The 14,224-nt window shown below is 43.4% G+C and overlaps 1 protein-coding gene across 3 annotated transcripts in view; it reads left to right on the top strand.

Annotated features, from left to right (window-relative positions):
• Positions 1-14,224, top strand: part of LOC127441474 (activated CDC42 kinase 1-like) — a 150,771-nt gene that overhangs the window by 66,995 nt on the left and 69,552 nt on the right. For 2 of the 3 annotated variants that reach the window (XM_051698938.1, XM_051698939.1), the window contains one exon: positions 12,029-12,206. In XM_051698938.1, coding sequence (XP_051554898.1) covers positions 12,044-12,206 — 163 coding nt within the window. In that variant the 5' untranslated portion in view covers positions 12,029-12,043. Of the gene's footprint in view, positions 1-3,570; positions 4,527-12,028; positions 12,207-14,224 lie in introns of those variants that run through there. The other variant, XM_051698937.1, reaches the window with a different exon arrangement.

Raw genomic sequence — 14,224 nt, 5'->3', positions numbered from 1 at the left:
GATACTCTGTTTCTATCTGAGTGTGTGAGGTCAGAGATGCAGCTGAATAAGGCTGTATTTTACCCATGTATTTTTGTCTTTTTTGGCCGGTCAGTCTCAGTCTAGCAGTGCATGTTTACAAAGCACTGTTTGCTCTGGATGCTGTGTTTGTGTGTGTGTGTCTGTGTGTAAAATGCATCACTGAGCTTGTTTGTGTTTGTGTGGGTAAAGGTGAGAATGTTACAAATAGATCAGTCGCACAAGTGTGTGTGTGTGTGTGTGTGTCTGTTTACTTGATTATACATCAGGGACAAAATTGTCCCTAGAAGTTAGCTAAACCCCAAATATGGTCTAAAAATTATTTAATCAAAGTAAATAATAATTTTTTTCTTCTGAAAATGCATGCTTTCTTTTAGGTGTAAGGTTTAGGTTAGGGTTAGTCCGTAGTCTTTTTAATTAGCTTTACTATTTAAAGAAGTCAGTAACAGTAAAAGTTGGTGGTATGTCACTTTTCTTAAACTAAGCACAATGACCTCATCCACCTCTTGAGAAACCCTGAAGATGCTTTAGTATGGATGAAATCATAAAATTAATTATGTGAAAAACAGATTAAAGCACATGAAATGGTCATCAAGAATGACTACTTATGTAACAGTAAAGGATCAGTTGAAATTATCTGCACATAACCTAATTTATATTCATTTAAACCCCCCCCCCCCCCCCCCCACACACACACACACACACACACAAACACCCTGTAACTGTCCCCACCACTTTTTAAAACAGAGTCACGCCCATGGTCATGCAGAACCGAAACTGACCTCACACCTCAGTCATCAGCTTCTCTTTGTCTTTCTCTTTCTTTCCTTGCCTCTATTTGGTGATTGCTCCTTCAGTTATCATCCTGTTCTTGTGGTCTTTCCTGTCTAAGCCTGTCCAGCTTTGTTTTTACCTCTGGATTCTCTTTGTTTTGAGTTGGTGAAAAATGCTAATTTCTTATTCTAACCACTCTGACTCTGCTGTTACACTCTCATATATGAATAATAAGAGGGGGCTTGGTGAATGTGTGATAAGCCTAGCCCCTGCAGTGGTCTTTAATTGTGAAAGAGGGCACATGAGTCTGTTGGGGCTCATCCTCACTTGCAACTTCAGTGAAAGGAGTCTAATCTCTGACCTACAAACGCATGCACTATCACACACATACCAAATACTGATCACATGGAATCAGTGAGTATCCTCATTTAAAGATCCCAACACAAATCAACAGACATTAAAGACATATTAAAGACATTATTAAATCAAAATTGACCCCGATTAGTTGCTTAATGAAGGGTCCAGGTTTTACACAAATGGATTTGTAAATGGTGTAAATGGATTTGCACACAATTCGTAAGTGTGTGTTATTCTTAAGATGTTTTGTTGTTGTTTTTAAAAAATATCTATCGCACTTTTCACAATCTAGTCAACTCAGCAGTTGAATAAAATAAAAAAAGTTATGCCCTGCATTAAGTCTAATTGAATGTCCTGTTTCACTGGGAAATATTATTAAATACATTACAGCAGTTATGTTGTCTTTAAAGTGGAGTACTGGTGAACTCAGCTGTATATTCATTAACATTCACAAAGCTGAATTGTACAGCACCATGGGATTGTTGTTGAACAGAAGTATGTGGTTGTCTCTTTAGCGATGTTCAAGCGTGTATTTTTCAGAGTCTTCTGACTTTTATGAGATTTCCAGATAAGTTTTGAAAGAGCCAGTTAATGTTACTGCTATTGTCCTTCAACAAAGGTGTTGTGAACCGCTTAGTGGGCACAAGAGTGATGTTAAGACTATGTCTTGAGCTCATCTCCATCATGGTTATGAGAGACAGAGAAAGTACTCTGGAGTCACTTCAGTTCTGTGCATGTGAATGGGGTGTAAATGTGGACTATTTAACACCACTACGAAAGCTAGATGTAAAGCAGAGGACCTATGATTTTCTTGTTCTGCTGTTAAATTTCTGTCATATTAAATTTGTAATATATTTCATTTATGAATAAATGTGGAATATCTTCTAGAGCTGGTCATATGTGTAGATGTTTTCAGGTACCATTCAAATGCCACCGGTTACAAGCACTACTGAGTGGTTGCTGCCCTCTGGTGGGGTGTTAGAACACTGCAGCTTGGAAACAAATGATCTACAGGACAAATACAACAAATCATTTGGTAGTAAAACATCTGGTTAAGAAGAACAAGCAGTACAGTAGTTATAGTGGCTTATGGGTTAAACAGATTCTGAGAATCTCTAATTGCATCACCAGATTTGGGCACTTGCACTCTTTTGACACCATCACTGAATTGTGAAGGCAGGTATGAGAGTGAGGGTGGATTTTTCTTATCTATGAGGTGCTACATATGGAGGTGCAGTGTGAACTTAGCTCATCCGGTCCAAATGTGCAAAGCTGCAATCTGGTCACATGAAGACAATAAGTGAAGTAAGTGTTCCTTCATGATTAGGGCTGGGTATTGAAACCGATTTCCCGATTCAGTTCCGATTAACAAGCTCTTGATTCGATTCCAATTTCGATTTTAGTATGGATTCATATGGGTATATTTCTGTTATAATGTCCATTTTGCTTACATACTGTATGAAAGACATTCGATTCTCAGCTAATGCTCTCAGGGGACTTAATTTTACAAATTATAGTTTATTTTATCATTAGTTTTTCATCATTTGTCACATTTTAAATTTTAAAAGCTTTTAAAATGTACAAATCCATGTATTCCATTAATATGATGTTTTGTATATATTACTTATATTTTGTTTGTTTACATATTTTGTACTATTTACAAATATTTATATTGATTTGGAGAACACATATTAAAATTTACAGCCAAATCTCTGAGCTAAGTCACAGGAACCCACTCTTTCCTTCATCCACAGCTAGCATTACCAGATTTTTGCAGTCTCTCTCTTAAATAAAGCCCCCTCTTCGATAAGTCTCCAGAACATTCCTACTGCATTAGCCGCACAGTGTGAAGCTGCGCTGGAAATTCTTTGTGTCAGGGCAGTAATTGGAGGCAGACTGTTTATGATATGCAGGGCCCAGCTTTCTGCCTTTGTCCCTGCTCACCTCATCTTCCCTCTAGCGCCAAAAAAATAAATAATAGAAACAGCTCAACTGGCATTGTACGTTTTAAAGCTCAAAATACTGCACATCTGGTTTAGTCTATGGGCTTAATGAATCAGTGGGGAGTGAGGGAGAGGGGTTGGATGTAAATAAAACATGAATGGTTTATTCTGCTCATGATGATGAAGCCAAAATGTCCCCTTTACATTTGATGAGGGTTGAGGATGAGGGAGGAGAAACAATTTGGGAATGGGTTTGTTTACAGGAGGTTGAGATAACATTTCTCAAGGAATTGAGGCAGGAGAATGCTGGAAACCAAATAATGAAGAAAAGTCAAGCCGTGTGGGAGTTGAAAGCAGGGGGTGGGGGATAAAAGAGTTGTGGTGGCTTGGAGAGAGAAAGATAGAAGTGGATATGGTGGTGTTTAGGAGGGGGATTTGTTAAGAGCCCAACATATGGGAGGAACACAGGAAATGAGCTATCCATCCTGCAGTTAAATCTGACCTTTTGGCTCATGATCAAATGCTCCTCCATCCGAATACCATAGAGTCTCTGTCCTAGGCACGGGCTGACTGATGGAGGGAAAGAGGGAGGGAGAGAGAGAGAGAGAAGGGGCACTTCCCCAGTGTCTGTTTGTGAGTTGCAGGAATTACACAGGCACGCAGCAGAAAAAGAGTCCTGCACGCTCCTCCTGCTCCAGAACAACACGTCCCCTCTTTGACAAACATGCACACTGATGAAAAAAGCTAAGTCACCTTTTCTAGCTAAACAGACCACAGAAAGACTAAGGGACGGAGTTGTCTCTCAAATTTGCTGCTCTTCAGTTTCTCTTATCACCTCCACTGTGGCTGTCATCTGAGTGAGGGAATCGAGGAGAGAAGAAACCATCCTATTAATAGCTGGTAGACTGAATGGATGGACAACTGAGGGAAATGACTCCAATATCTTCATGTTCTTCAAAATTCTTTTCAGTTTTACTTTAAAACTCTCATTGCACAACATTGAGGACTTTATCTCACGCTGCTTCTGACTCACTCCAGGGTGTGGAGTGTAAACTCTCTTTCTAGGCTGCCAAGTGAGCACTAACCCTTTAACAGACCTCTCTCTTGTGTTTTCTTGCCTAGCCCCACACGGTTCCCCAAACTGAACTGAACTTGGTTAAAGAAGCTCAATGTGGATTTTCTCGCAATGGAATGTAGTCTATGGGCTGCACAAGCTGAGGAGACCTATGAACCGAGGAGACTTTCACAGTTCTGGAGTGGTCTCTCTGTACCGGCTCCCGTCTCGTATCTTGTTCTCCTGCAAAAGAGACTTGGACATTTAGACCGAGCTTGACATTTTATGGGTTTTCATGTGTCTTTGAACATCCCAAGATGCGTCGTTTTGACAAGCTCAAAAAATCATTCCCATTTCTTGCTCATTTCCATGTTTACAGAGTAAGTCTGGTTATGATTCTCTTATGGGTTTCAGTGTGGCAAATGGACCTGGGCTTTTCTGGACAGTCACGTGTGTGAGTGTGCATGTTTATGCCTGTTCATGACAGCATCTGTGTTGGTGTGATACCGCACTATGCCTTACACATGTGCAAGAGCTTAGCTGTGCGCATGGTTATCATCAGACCATGCTAGAGCCTGACCCTAACAGTACATCAAACTTTCACATTGCATAACTTAAGATCATCCTGTGTAACAGTCAACCCTTAATTTATAATGCTCATGCTGTTAGCAGTAAAGTGTCTCTGCGTTTCATTGGTTTGTCATTATAAGCTATTCAACAAAGATCTATTACTCTACCCTTGCTGAATCTGTCTTAACTGCATCACCATAATGTCAGCAGAGTCTTTGATGTAGTTAGTTTCTTGTACCTCATTTTAGCCATTAAATCGTAGTGTTCTTGCTTATGTTGGTACACAGGATGTGTAACCACCCTTGGTTGTGACTCATGGCCTTTTTCCAAGGACCATGGCAATAGTTCCCTTGGGATTAGAGGCTGTTGCCTTTTAATACAATATGCATTACTTCAAACTGCTCAAACATTTCTTGGTACCACTGGACTTTGGTTCTGTTTAACTTTTATTACTATGTTGTATTGCAGCCAGACTCTCCCCACTCTGAGACACTGGCTGGCAGTAAAACAGACAGTTGTAGTTTTTTTTTTTTTTTTTTTTTGCCCCAAAGTTCAAGGAGGGACCCGGGCAATATGTAAGGACCAGAGTATCATAGAAACTTTGGGGTGGACTCTTTTGACCTGGACCAGTAATCAGCCCACCCTAGCAACTGCATAGCAATGCCCTGGCAAGGCAACCACCCACAACACCATAGTGGTGGTGAATTTTGCGTAGGCAAACACATAATGTTTTCCTTAGAAATTGAAGAATATCTTATCACTACATTGAGAAGGAAATTTAAGAGGATGCTTTAAAATTTCTATAGCATTTTGTCTATATAAACTGAATGTTTCCTGTCTAGCTGTTTGTTGGTGTTGGTGCACAATGTATCAAGACCGCCACTCTTTAGCATGTTTCTCAAGAGATATATTGGATAAGAGTGCCGAGGTGAAGCCTTCAAGACCAGACATCATCCATCTCAGGATCAGGTACTGTAGATTTCAGCCACACATTTCATGGATGATTTGGCACTGTGATGAAAGATTACTGCTCAAGTTAGCAGTTGGGTTTGATATGAGGATTTGCACATATTTGCAGTCTGACAAATGCAGAAGGTTGTAAGTTATTTTCTGTAGTTTTGACTCCTCACACATCTACTTCTAGCCACCACATTTACTCTCTTCTACTTCCACTCTGATGACCCATTTTGCAAATAGGGAAAGTTTTTTTTTTTTTGTACCATCAGCAGCTTATTTTAAAGGTGCTTTCTAAAAGGCTTTGAAGTGGTCTGGTTTCCTCCTACTCTTTCACACATTCCCTCCCTCTTTTTTCATAGAAGTGACATTTCCTGTATGTTCGGAGGTAGAAAGCCGGTAAAGTAGAAAGGAAATATTGAGGGATATTGGGACATCACATTGGCTCTTTTCCCAGCTTAAGCATGAAAGGTTACTGGGAAGTTCATAGTTGGGGGAGAGAGATGTGGATGCCTGAAATCACACATTTGGATTTGTGAATCACTATATATCAGTAGAACTTGCTGACAATTTGAACTCTTAATCAGCAGTTATTAGTGGCACTTTCTAAAGAGCTTACTATTGCTCATTGGGGTTAGGGATTGTAATAAACCTCTAAACTTCAGTGAATCAGACTTGAAAAAGACCTCAAATCATGTATCTTGGGGAGAGGTTCTTTCTGTTTGCAGGGTGTGGGTACATTCTGTAGTTATGAAGTGACATGCAAGGTGGACCCTTAAGAGTGTGATTTAAAAACTGAAATTGTGTGGGTGTTTGGAGGACAGGTGTGTGGAAGTGTGTTAGATAGTGAGTGAATTTCACAGAAATGTCAGTATGGGGGAGTATTTGACCATACTCTGAAAGTGGAGGTCCAGTTATTGATGGTTTAATTGAAGTAAAAAAGATCCTGGCCCCTATGACCCATGACTTTTCATGTGTCAACACAGGAAGCACTTTGGGCACAAAGAGCTAATTGTATTCTCTAGCCCTGCTGACATTCATTAAGGGAACCTGTCGACTTCATAACCCTTACTTTTCCTCTGGCGGAAGCTTGCAAAGATAAAGAATTCTTCTGTACTCTTTCACAAAAGGCTACTGCGCAACCAAATTTGCTCCTCCTCTTGGCTTTATACTAGCTTAGCACACCAACATTGCTCAGTGCTTGCTGTACTATGAACAATACCATTTGTCATGTTGTGTCTATGTAGCAGAGCTTGGGCAGTCATGCTTGGATGTTTCTGTGCTGATTTCAGTCCAGCTGTATTTTGCTCATTCTAGCTGTAATGCATGGCTTTTCAATGGTACATTACAGTTTGAAGAAACCTCTATATATGTGATAGGGTATAATGCTAAGCTTAGTTTTAAACATCAAGTTAGCATTTACCTGAAAACCCCTTATATATTCAGTTCATCAGGTTTTGTCAATGCAGGGCAGGAAGGGAAAAGCAAACGTCAGAATCTTAAGTACTGTTTACCACATGGATTTTAGATTACACTCAAAGCACAATCACACATTGGAGATTGTTTTAGTACTGTGTTCATATTGGCATCTGAGGTTTCATCTCTTAGTAGTTTGTTATAGCTAGCTGCACACAATATTTGCAATATTTGGCAAGACAGTTTTACATTTTAAAGTAACATGATTACACAAAGAAGCATTCAAAAGGACGAGGACACTCCGAAATCTCTCTGATTTTAAGATTATTCTGCTGCACACAAAGGAGATACTTTTGAAGAGAATTAATCTATTCTTTCCTTCTTGTCTTGACCTAAGGCCTGAGTATACTTCCGACCCGGGGACACAGTCCTTGTCTATGCGCGTTGTTGGCACATGCGCCGGCCATTGACTGTACTAAAACAGTATCACAAAGCAGCTGTAGTGGGCATGTGTCGAACGTGTTCATATTCGCTTGTGGTCTGGAGAGTATACTCAGAAAGGCAATGCGGTCAGCCGGGCGTGATCCAATCCGGATCTCAGAACAACGAAGTTTACCTGGTTCTTTAATGTTAATGTGGCAGGGCGGAGGGCGGGGCCGGGTCGTGATTCCACACACCCGGACCCTAATAAGGCTGATTAAGCCCGAGAGGGATGAGGCCGACTGGAGACGGCAGTGTGTGAGAGAGTGAGTTACGGTCAGCTGTCCGACACCTGTATGTGTTTGTGTCTTTTTGGTTTTGTTTATTATTAAATTATCATTTATATTGTCAAGCCGGTTCTTGCCGCCTCCTTTCCCTCAATCCCTTTACACTGGTGCCGAAACCCGGGAAGGAGGAGGGATGTGCCGTAGTAGAGTCCTTGCCACTACCATCCACCCCAACCCCGCTGGGGGATGGAGGAGCCCGGCCGCCTGAGAGCGGAGGAACGGCCGCTGACCGTGAGGGGAGGAGGGGCTCCTAACCAACCGCCTGGAGCGGTCAGGGCCGCTGCTAGGGGTGGAGGAGACCCCTACCAGCCGCTGAAACTCGGTGGGGTCTGAGACCGCCAACCGCGAGCAAGGAGGGGCTCCTGGCCGACCGCCTGGAGCGGGAGAACCGCCGCCAGGGGCGGGAGAGACCCCTTTCGTCCACCAAAAACGTGGCGGGACGTTCCGTCCGCCAGGGGCCGGAAGACTGCCTCCGATCCGCCCGGGGAGGCGCGGCTGTCGTCCACGAGGGTGGAGGAGTGGCCGAGGAACAAGCTACGGCGTATCAGAGAACCAGTGAATAACTTTTTTTTTCTCGTCTCTCACTCTCTCCTCTCTCTCCCGCTGCCACTCCGCGTTGGCCTTTCCCTCTCTTTTTAAATATTATTTATATTATCTTAAGTTGGTACCGGCACCATTACTGTGTGTATGTACTGTGTTTTTTTGTTATTGTTTCCCTTCCCTTGTCCCCTCCCTCATCCAGGTAGGCGGGGATGACCTGCCGGCAGACAGGGCAGAAGGCACAAAGTTTAATGATATAAATGAACTTAAAACAACATAAAACATACATAAACAAACACAGACACACATGCAACGCGGCCGCATGCATTTCTCTCGAACTGGCGCCTCCGGCTCCCCTTTATCTCGCTCTCCTGCTAATCATCTGATTCAGCGCCGGCCGTGCACTATCATGCCCTGGCTACGCCCTCCTCCTCGTCACACTCCTCCCCCGCCCGATTCAGGCTGGGGCACCACCGGACTGACTAACCCCCCCACCTCTGGAGGGGAGACGCTGCCCTTCTGGCCGTTCCATCAGCCGGTGGTCCACCCCGCCTCCTGTGAACCTGGGGGAAAGGGTGAACGGAGACACACAGAGAGAGAGAGAGATGCACGTGGCCACGCTGCATGTGTGTCTGTGTCCTTATGTTTTATGATTGTTTTAAGTTCATTTATATCATTAAAGTTTATGTTTACTGTTCAGCCGGTTCCCGCCTCCTCCTTGCCCACCTTTAACTGTTACAGTGGTGCCGAAACCTGGGAGGGAGGAGGGATGCAATGTTGCAGAGTCTCCTTGCTGCTGCCATCCACCAGGGGAGCAGTCATGGCCGTCTGCCTGGGGACGGAGGGGTCGCTGCCAGCCGACGAGAGACGGAAGAACCGCTGCCATCCTCCGAAGAAGGGGAGGAGCGGTTCCATCCGCCAGGGGCCGGAGGACTCACTGCCATCCGCCGGGGGTGGGGCAGAGAGCTGGCGTCTGCCAGAGGGGGCGGAGGAGTGGTTGAGGACCGGGCAACAGTGCGTCCGGGAGCCGGCTAGCAAGTTCTTCTCTCTCTCTCTCTCTCTCTCTCTCTCTCTCTCTCTCTCTCTCTCTGTGTGTCTCCGCTCGCCCTTTTCCTCTCCCCACACCTCCCCTCGTCTCTCCCCCAGGTTCACAGGAGGCGAGGTAGACCATCGGCTGACGGAACGGCCGGAAGGACAGCATCTCCCCTCCAGAGGTGAGGGGAGTAAGTCTGTCTGGTGACACCCCGGCCTGAATCGGGCGGGGAAGGAATGTGACGAGGAGGAGGGCGTGGCCGAGCCGGCCGGCTCTGAATCAGCTGATCAGCGGGAGAGCAAGATAAAAGGGAGCCGGAGGCGCCAGTTCAAGAGGGAGAGAGACGCACACGGCCGCGCTGCATGTGTGTCTGTGTTCGTTTATGTTTTATGTTGTTTTAAGTTCATTTATATCATTAAACCTTTATGTTGACTGTTCAGCCGGTTCCCGCCTCCTCCTTTCCCATTCTTATACTGTTACAGGGTTAAAGGTGTGTGTGTGTGCAAGTGTGCGGGTGTGAAAGGGAGACAGAGCGAGCTCTGTGTCCGTGAGAACAGGCAGTTTTCAATGCAGAAATAGCAGCTAATGATGGATAAATAATAACCACAACGGAAAGTTTATGGTTTTTTTCCCATTTTAAAATAAAACCTTGTGAAAGTGAAACAAACCATGAAGAAAATGCAACTTTTTTATTTTCGGAGCAAATCAAACAAGCTACAGGTCTGAAAATGCCCTAAATCACTCTATTGCAATTGTTAATGCTCACGTGGCACTCCTGTTGTTATTTCGGCGAGCTCCACATAAAAGGGAATCCGAGAGAGAGAGAGAGTTGCGGTGAGTTGGTATGTTTGTCACCACTCCAACATTTTTGTTTTGTGTCATGCCTCCGACTAGAGCTGCAACATTAATCGTTAAAACCGATCTATTATCGATAATGGAAATCATCGACAATGACTGTCATTATTGATTAGGTGGATATATGCTATGAGCACGGAGAAGCTCCATCAGTGACGTCACTTTACAGCCCGGTGGAAAATGTGGTGCATGATGAAACTCATTTGAAAAAAAATGGAGACAAGCTGAATCTGGAAAAACACAACCCAAGTTGTCCAGCGCATGAGAGCACTTTATAAACACTTCAAAGAAGATCATAATAAGCATACAGTTCAATGTGGAGCGGTTGCTGTGTCAGGTGCGTTGAAAGAGTGATTGTTCCGTTTGATGCGGTTAAGAGTTGCTTCTTTCCAGCACATGACTTACATTTTTATGTTATGAATTCAAAATCTTTTTCAAAAAATTTATCAAAAAATTGATAAGTAATGAAAGGGACTGTTTTGCATATGTAAGGAAAGTAATAATAATAATAAATTCAAACTTAACCTTTCATGATTTAGGCTTTGTTCAAAGTTTTGTGAGAGTATAGAATCATGAATTCAGTAATGTAAATTAAACCAAATCCTTACACCCTTTATCATTTCAGTTTTTTTAAAAAATCATATTTTAATAAAATACAGGAAATAAAATTAATTTTTTTCTCTGATTAATTGTTTAATTGAAGAAACAATCAAAGATTAATTATTAATAAATTAATCAATAATTGATCATTAATAATTATCAAAATAATCGTTAGTTGCAGCTCTACCTCAGACTGAAGAGAGCGAACTTTTTGCATGTGTGACACCTGCAGCCAAAAGTTGTTTGAAGTCTGCTAGTGTGGCACTGGCTTAAGAAGTGACAGACCACAAAGCCTCCAGAGAAGGAAAGTGTGTCAGAGAGAAAGAACACCAGTGTGCAGGAGTGCGGGAGAGGGGGAGATTAATATTGAAAGCAGCTGATGTCCAGCATGCTCCTCCAACAGAAAAAAGAACAAGCCAAAAAACAGAGCAGTACACTGCCAGTGGTCTTTGTTCCTTCATTATTTTTTATTTTATTTTTTTTCGTTTCTTGTTACAAAACAATTTTGGATTTAGTGCTTATGATTTTTGTTCTCAAGAATTAAGATTTAAAGACAATGATTTCAATTGGGTTAGAACTGGAATTAGAGACACAGCAGATGCTGTAGAAAGGTAAGGCATGTATGAGTTGGTTCAGATCAGAGTTGCGAGAGATGCTCCTTTTGGGAGGCATTAAATAGCTTAGAGAGCGACCCAGCACATGTGGCCTGGGCTAGGGCCAATGTCATCTGTGTTTTATGAACTTCAGGTGTGCTTGTTCATTTATGTATGTGTGTACACTCACCAGATGTGCGCCATGGTTCAACAGCTAAAGCTAACTGTATCTTCTTTTTTTATGAGCCATTTTTGGAGTGCACTCTGACATAAATCACATTTAAAAGCAGGTGAAATGCGCAGTCACATTTTTGGACTTGGTCACTTGTTGCTGTCCAAGGTGGACACTATTTTTGGCTCATGGTTTGGGGATAGTTATTTAGCTGGGAATGGCATGACTATGTTTGGCTCCAGGCTTTTGGGAGGGACATTTCTATGGCATATTTGTGACTTTGTTCAAAAAAGGATTGCAATGCATTGTGTGTAAAAAGAATCAGTATTGCCCCACAGGGAATGGCTCAGTGGAGTTCATTGGTCTCTTTCTGTCTTTGCAGAAGCTGGGCAGCAGTATGCAGTGTGAGGAGGGCACTGAGTGGCTGCTGGAGCTGCTGATGGAAGTACAACTGCAGCAGTACTTCCTTCGCATCCGTGATGAGCTCAACGTTACACGCCTTTCGCACTTTGACTATGTGAAGAATGAGGACCTGGAGAAGATCGGTATGGGGCGACCTGGTGAGTTTCACATGTAGGTTTATAACAAATATAGCTGTTTTTTACACTGTCTACACAAATTCAAACTCAAAATCCAAACTCTTCAGTTCAAATTGTGTTTGGAGTGTTCGCATTAGTGTACAAGTGTACTATATTGAGTTGTGCTATATTGTAAGAATTGAGCGAAAGCCTCTGCCTGCCATTCATCAGACCAGAGACACACCTGCTTCCTTTCTTTCTCTGTCTCTCTTGTCTCTCTTTCCCTACTCTACATCCCACTCCAGTCAAAGCTGTTACTGTTTTTGTCCCAGCTCTCAGTACCAAATCAGATGCACTCTACTTCAATGTCCGGGAGTTGTTCTCCAGAACACAATGCTGTGTCAAGCTTGAACAAGAAATGACATGCATTTGGGCACTTCCACAGAAATGTCAACCTTGTCATGGAATAATATTTTTCCAGAATAGTAAGGAAATGAGAAATGTGTAGATATACATTATGATCAGCAACAACATTAAAACCACTGACAGGTGAAGTGAATAACATTTATTATCTCGTTACAGTGGCACCTGTCAAGGGGTGGGATATATTAGGCAGCAAGTGAACAGTCAGTTCTTGAATTTCATGTGTTGGAAGCAGGAAAAATGGGCAAGCGGAAGGATCTGAGTGACTTTGACAAGGGCCAAATTGTGATGGCTAGACGACTTGGTCAGAGCATCTCCAAAATGGCAGGTCTTGTGGGGTGTTTCTAGTATGCAGTAGTTAGTACCTACCAAAAGTGGTCCAAGGAAAGACAACCGGTGAACTGGCGACAGGGTCATGGGTGTCCAAGGCTCATTGATGCACATGGGGGAGCGAAGGCTAACCCGCTTGAAGGCGAAGGCTAACCCGTCTGGTCCAATCCCACAGAAGAGCTAATGTAGCACAAATTGCTGAAAAACGTAATGCTGGCCATGATAGAAAGGTGTCAGAGCACATCGTGTATTGCAGCTTGCTGCGTACGCAGCTACGTAGCCACAGACCGGTAAGAGTGCCCATGCTGACCCCTGTCCACTGCTGAAAGTGCCTACAATGGGCACGTGGGCATCAGAACTGGACCATGGAGCAATGAAAGAAGGTGACCTGGTCTGATGAATCACATTTTCTTTTAGATCATATGGACGGCCGGGTGCATGTGCGTTACCTGGGGAAGAGATGGCAGCAGGATGCACTATGGGAAGAAGGCAGGCTGGCGGAGGCAGTGTGATGCTCTGGGCAATGTTCTGCTGGGAAACCTTGGGTCCTGGCATTCATGAGGATGTTACTTTGACACATACCACCTAGGTAAAGATTGTTGCAGACCACGTACACCCCTTCATGGCAACAGTATTCCCTCATGGCAGTGGCCGCTTTCAGCAGGATAGTGTGCCCTGCCACACTGCAAAAATAGTTCAGTAATGGTTTGAGGAACATGACAAAGAGTTCAAGGTGTTGACCTGGGCTCCAAATTCCCCAGATCTCAATCCGATTGAGCATCTATGGCAGGGGTGTCAAACTCAGTTCCTGGAGGGCCGCAGCCCTGCAGAGTTTAGTTCCAGCCCTGCTCCAAAATGCCTCCTAGTAATCTTCAAGCACTCCTGAAGACCTTGATTAGCTGCTTCAGGTGTGTTTAATTAGGGTTAGAGCTAATCTCTGCTGGATTGTGGCCCTCCAGGAACCGAGTTTGACACCCCTGATTTTTGGGAAGTGCTGGATCAACAAGTCTGATCCGTGGAGGCCCCACCTCACAACTTACAGGACTTAAAGGATCTGCTGCTAACGTCTTGGTGCCAGATACCACAGGACACCTTCAGAGGTCTTGTGGAGTCCATGCCTCGACAGGTCAGAGCTGTTTTGGTGGCACGAGGTGGACCTACACGATATTTAGCAGGTGGTTGTAATGTTGTGGCTGATCAGTTTATATACCCTTAATTTGTCTTTTTGAAATGAACTGTGTTTCAGTGCTTCGTCAAGTTTATATCACTCAAACAATAATAGCACAAATAAGTTGAAACTTTTTGTA

The sequence above is a fragment of the Myxocyprinus asiaticus genome, chromosome 5, assembly GCF_019703515.2.
Source record: "Myxocyprinus asiaticus isolate MX2 ecotype Aquarium Trade chromosome 5, UBuf_Myxa_2, whole genome shotgun sequence".
NCBI classification, from domain to species: domain Eukaryota; kingdom Metazoa; phylum Chordata; class Actinopteri; order Cypriniformes; family Catostomidae; genus Myxocyprinus; species Myxocyprinus asiaticus.
The sequence above is the reverse complement of the archived record's forward strand: the minus strand, read 5'-3'. Positions and strand labels throughout refer to the sequence as shown.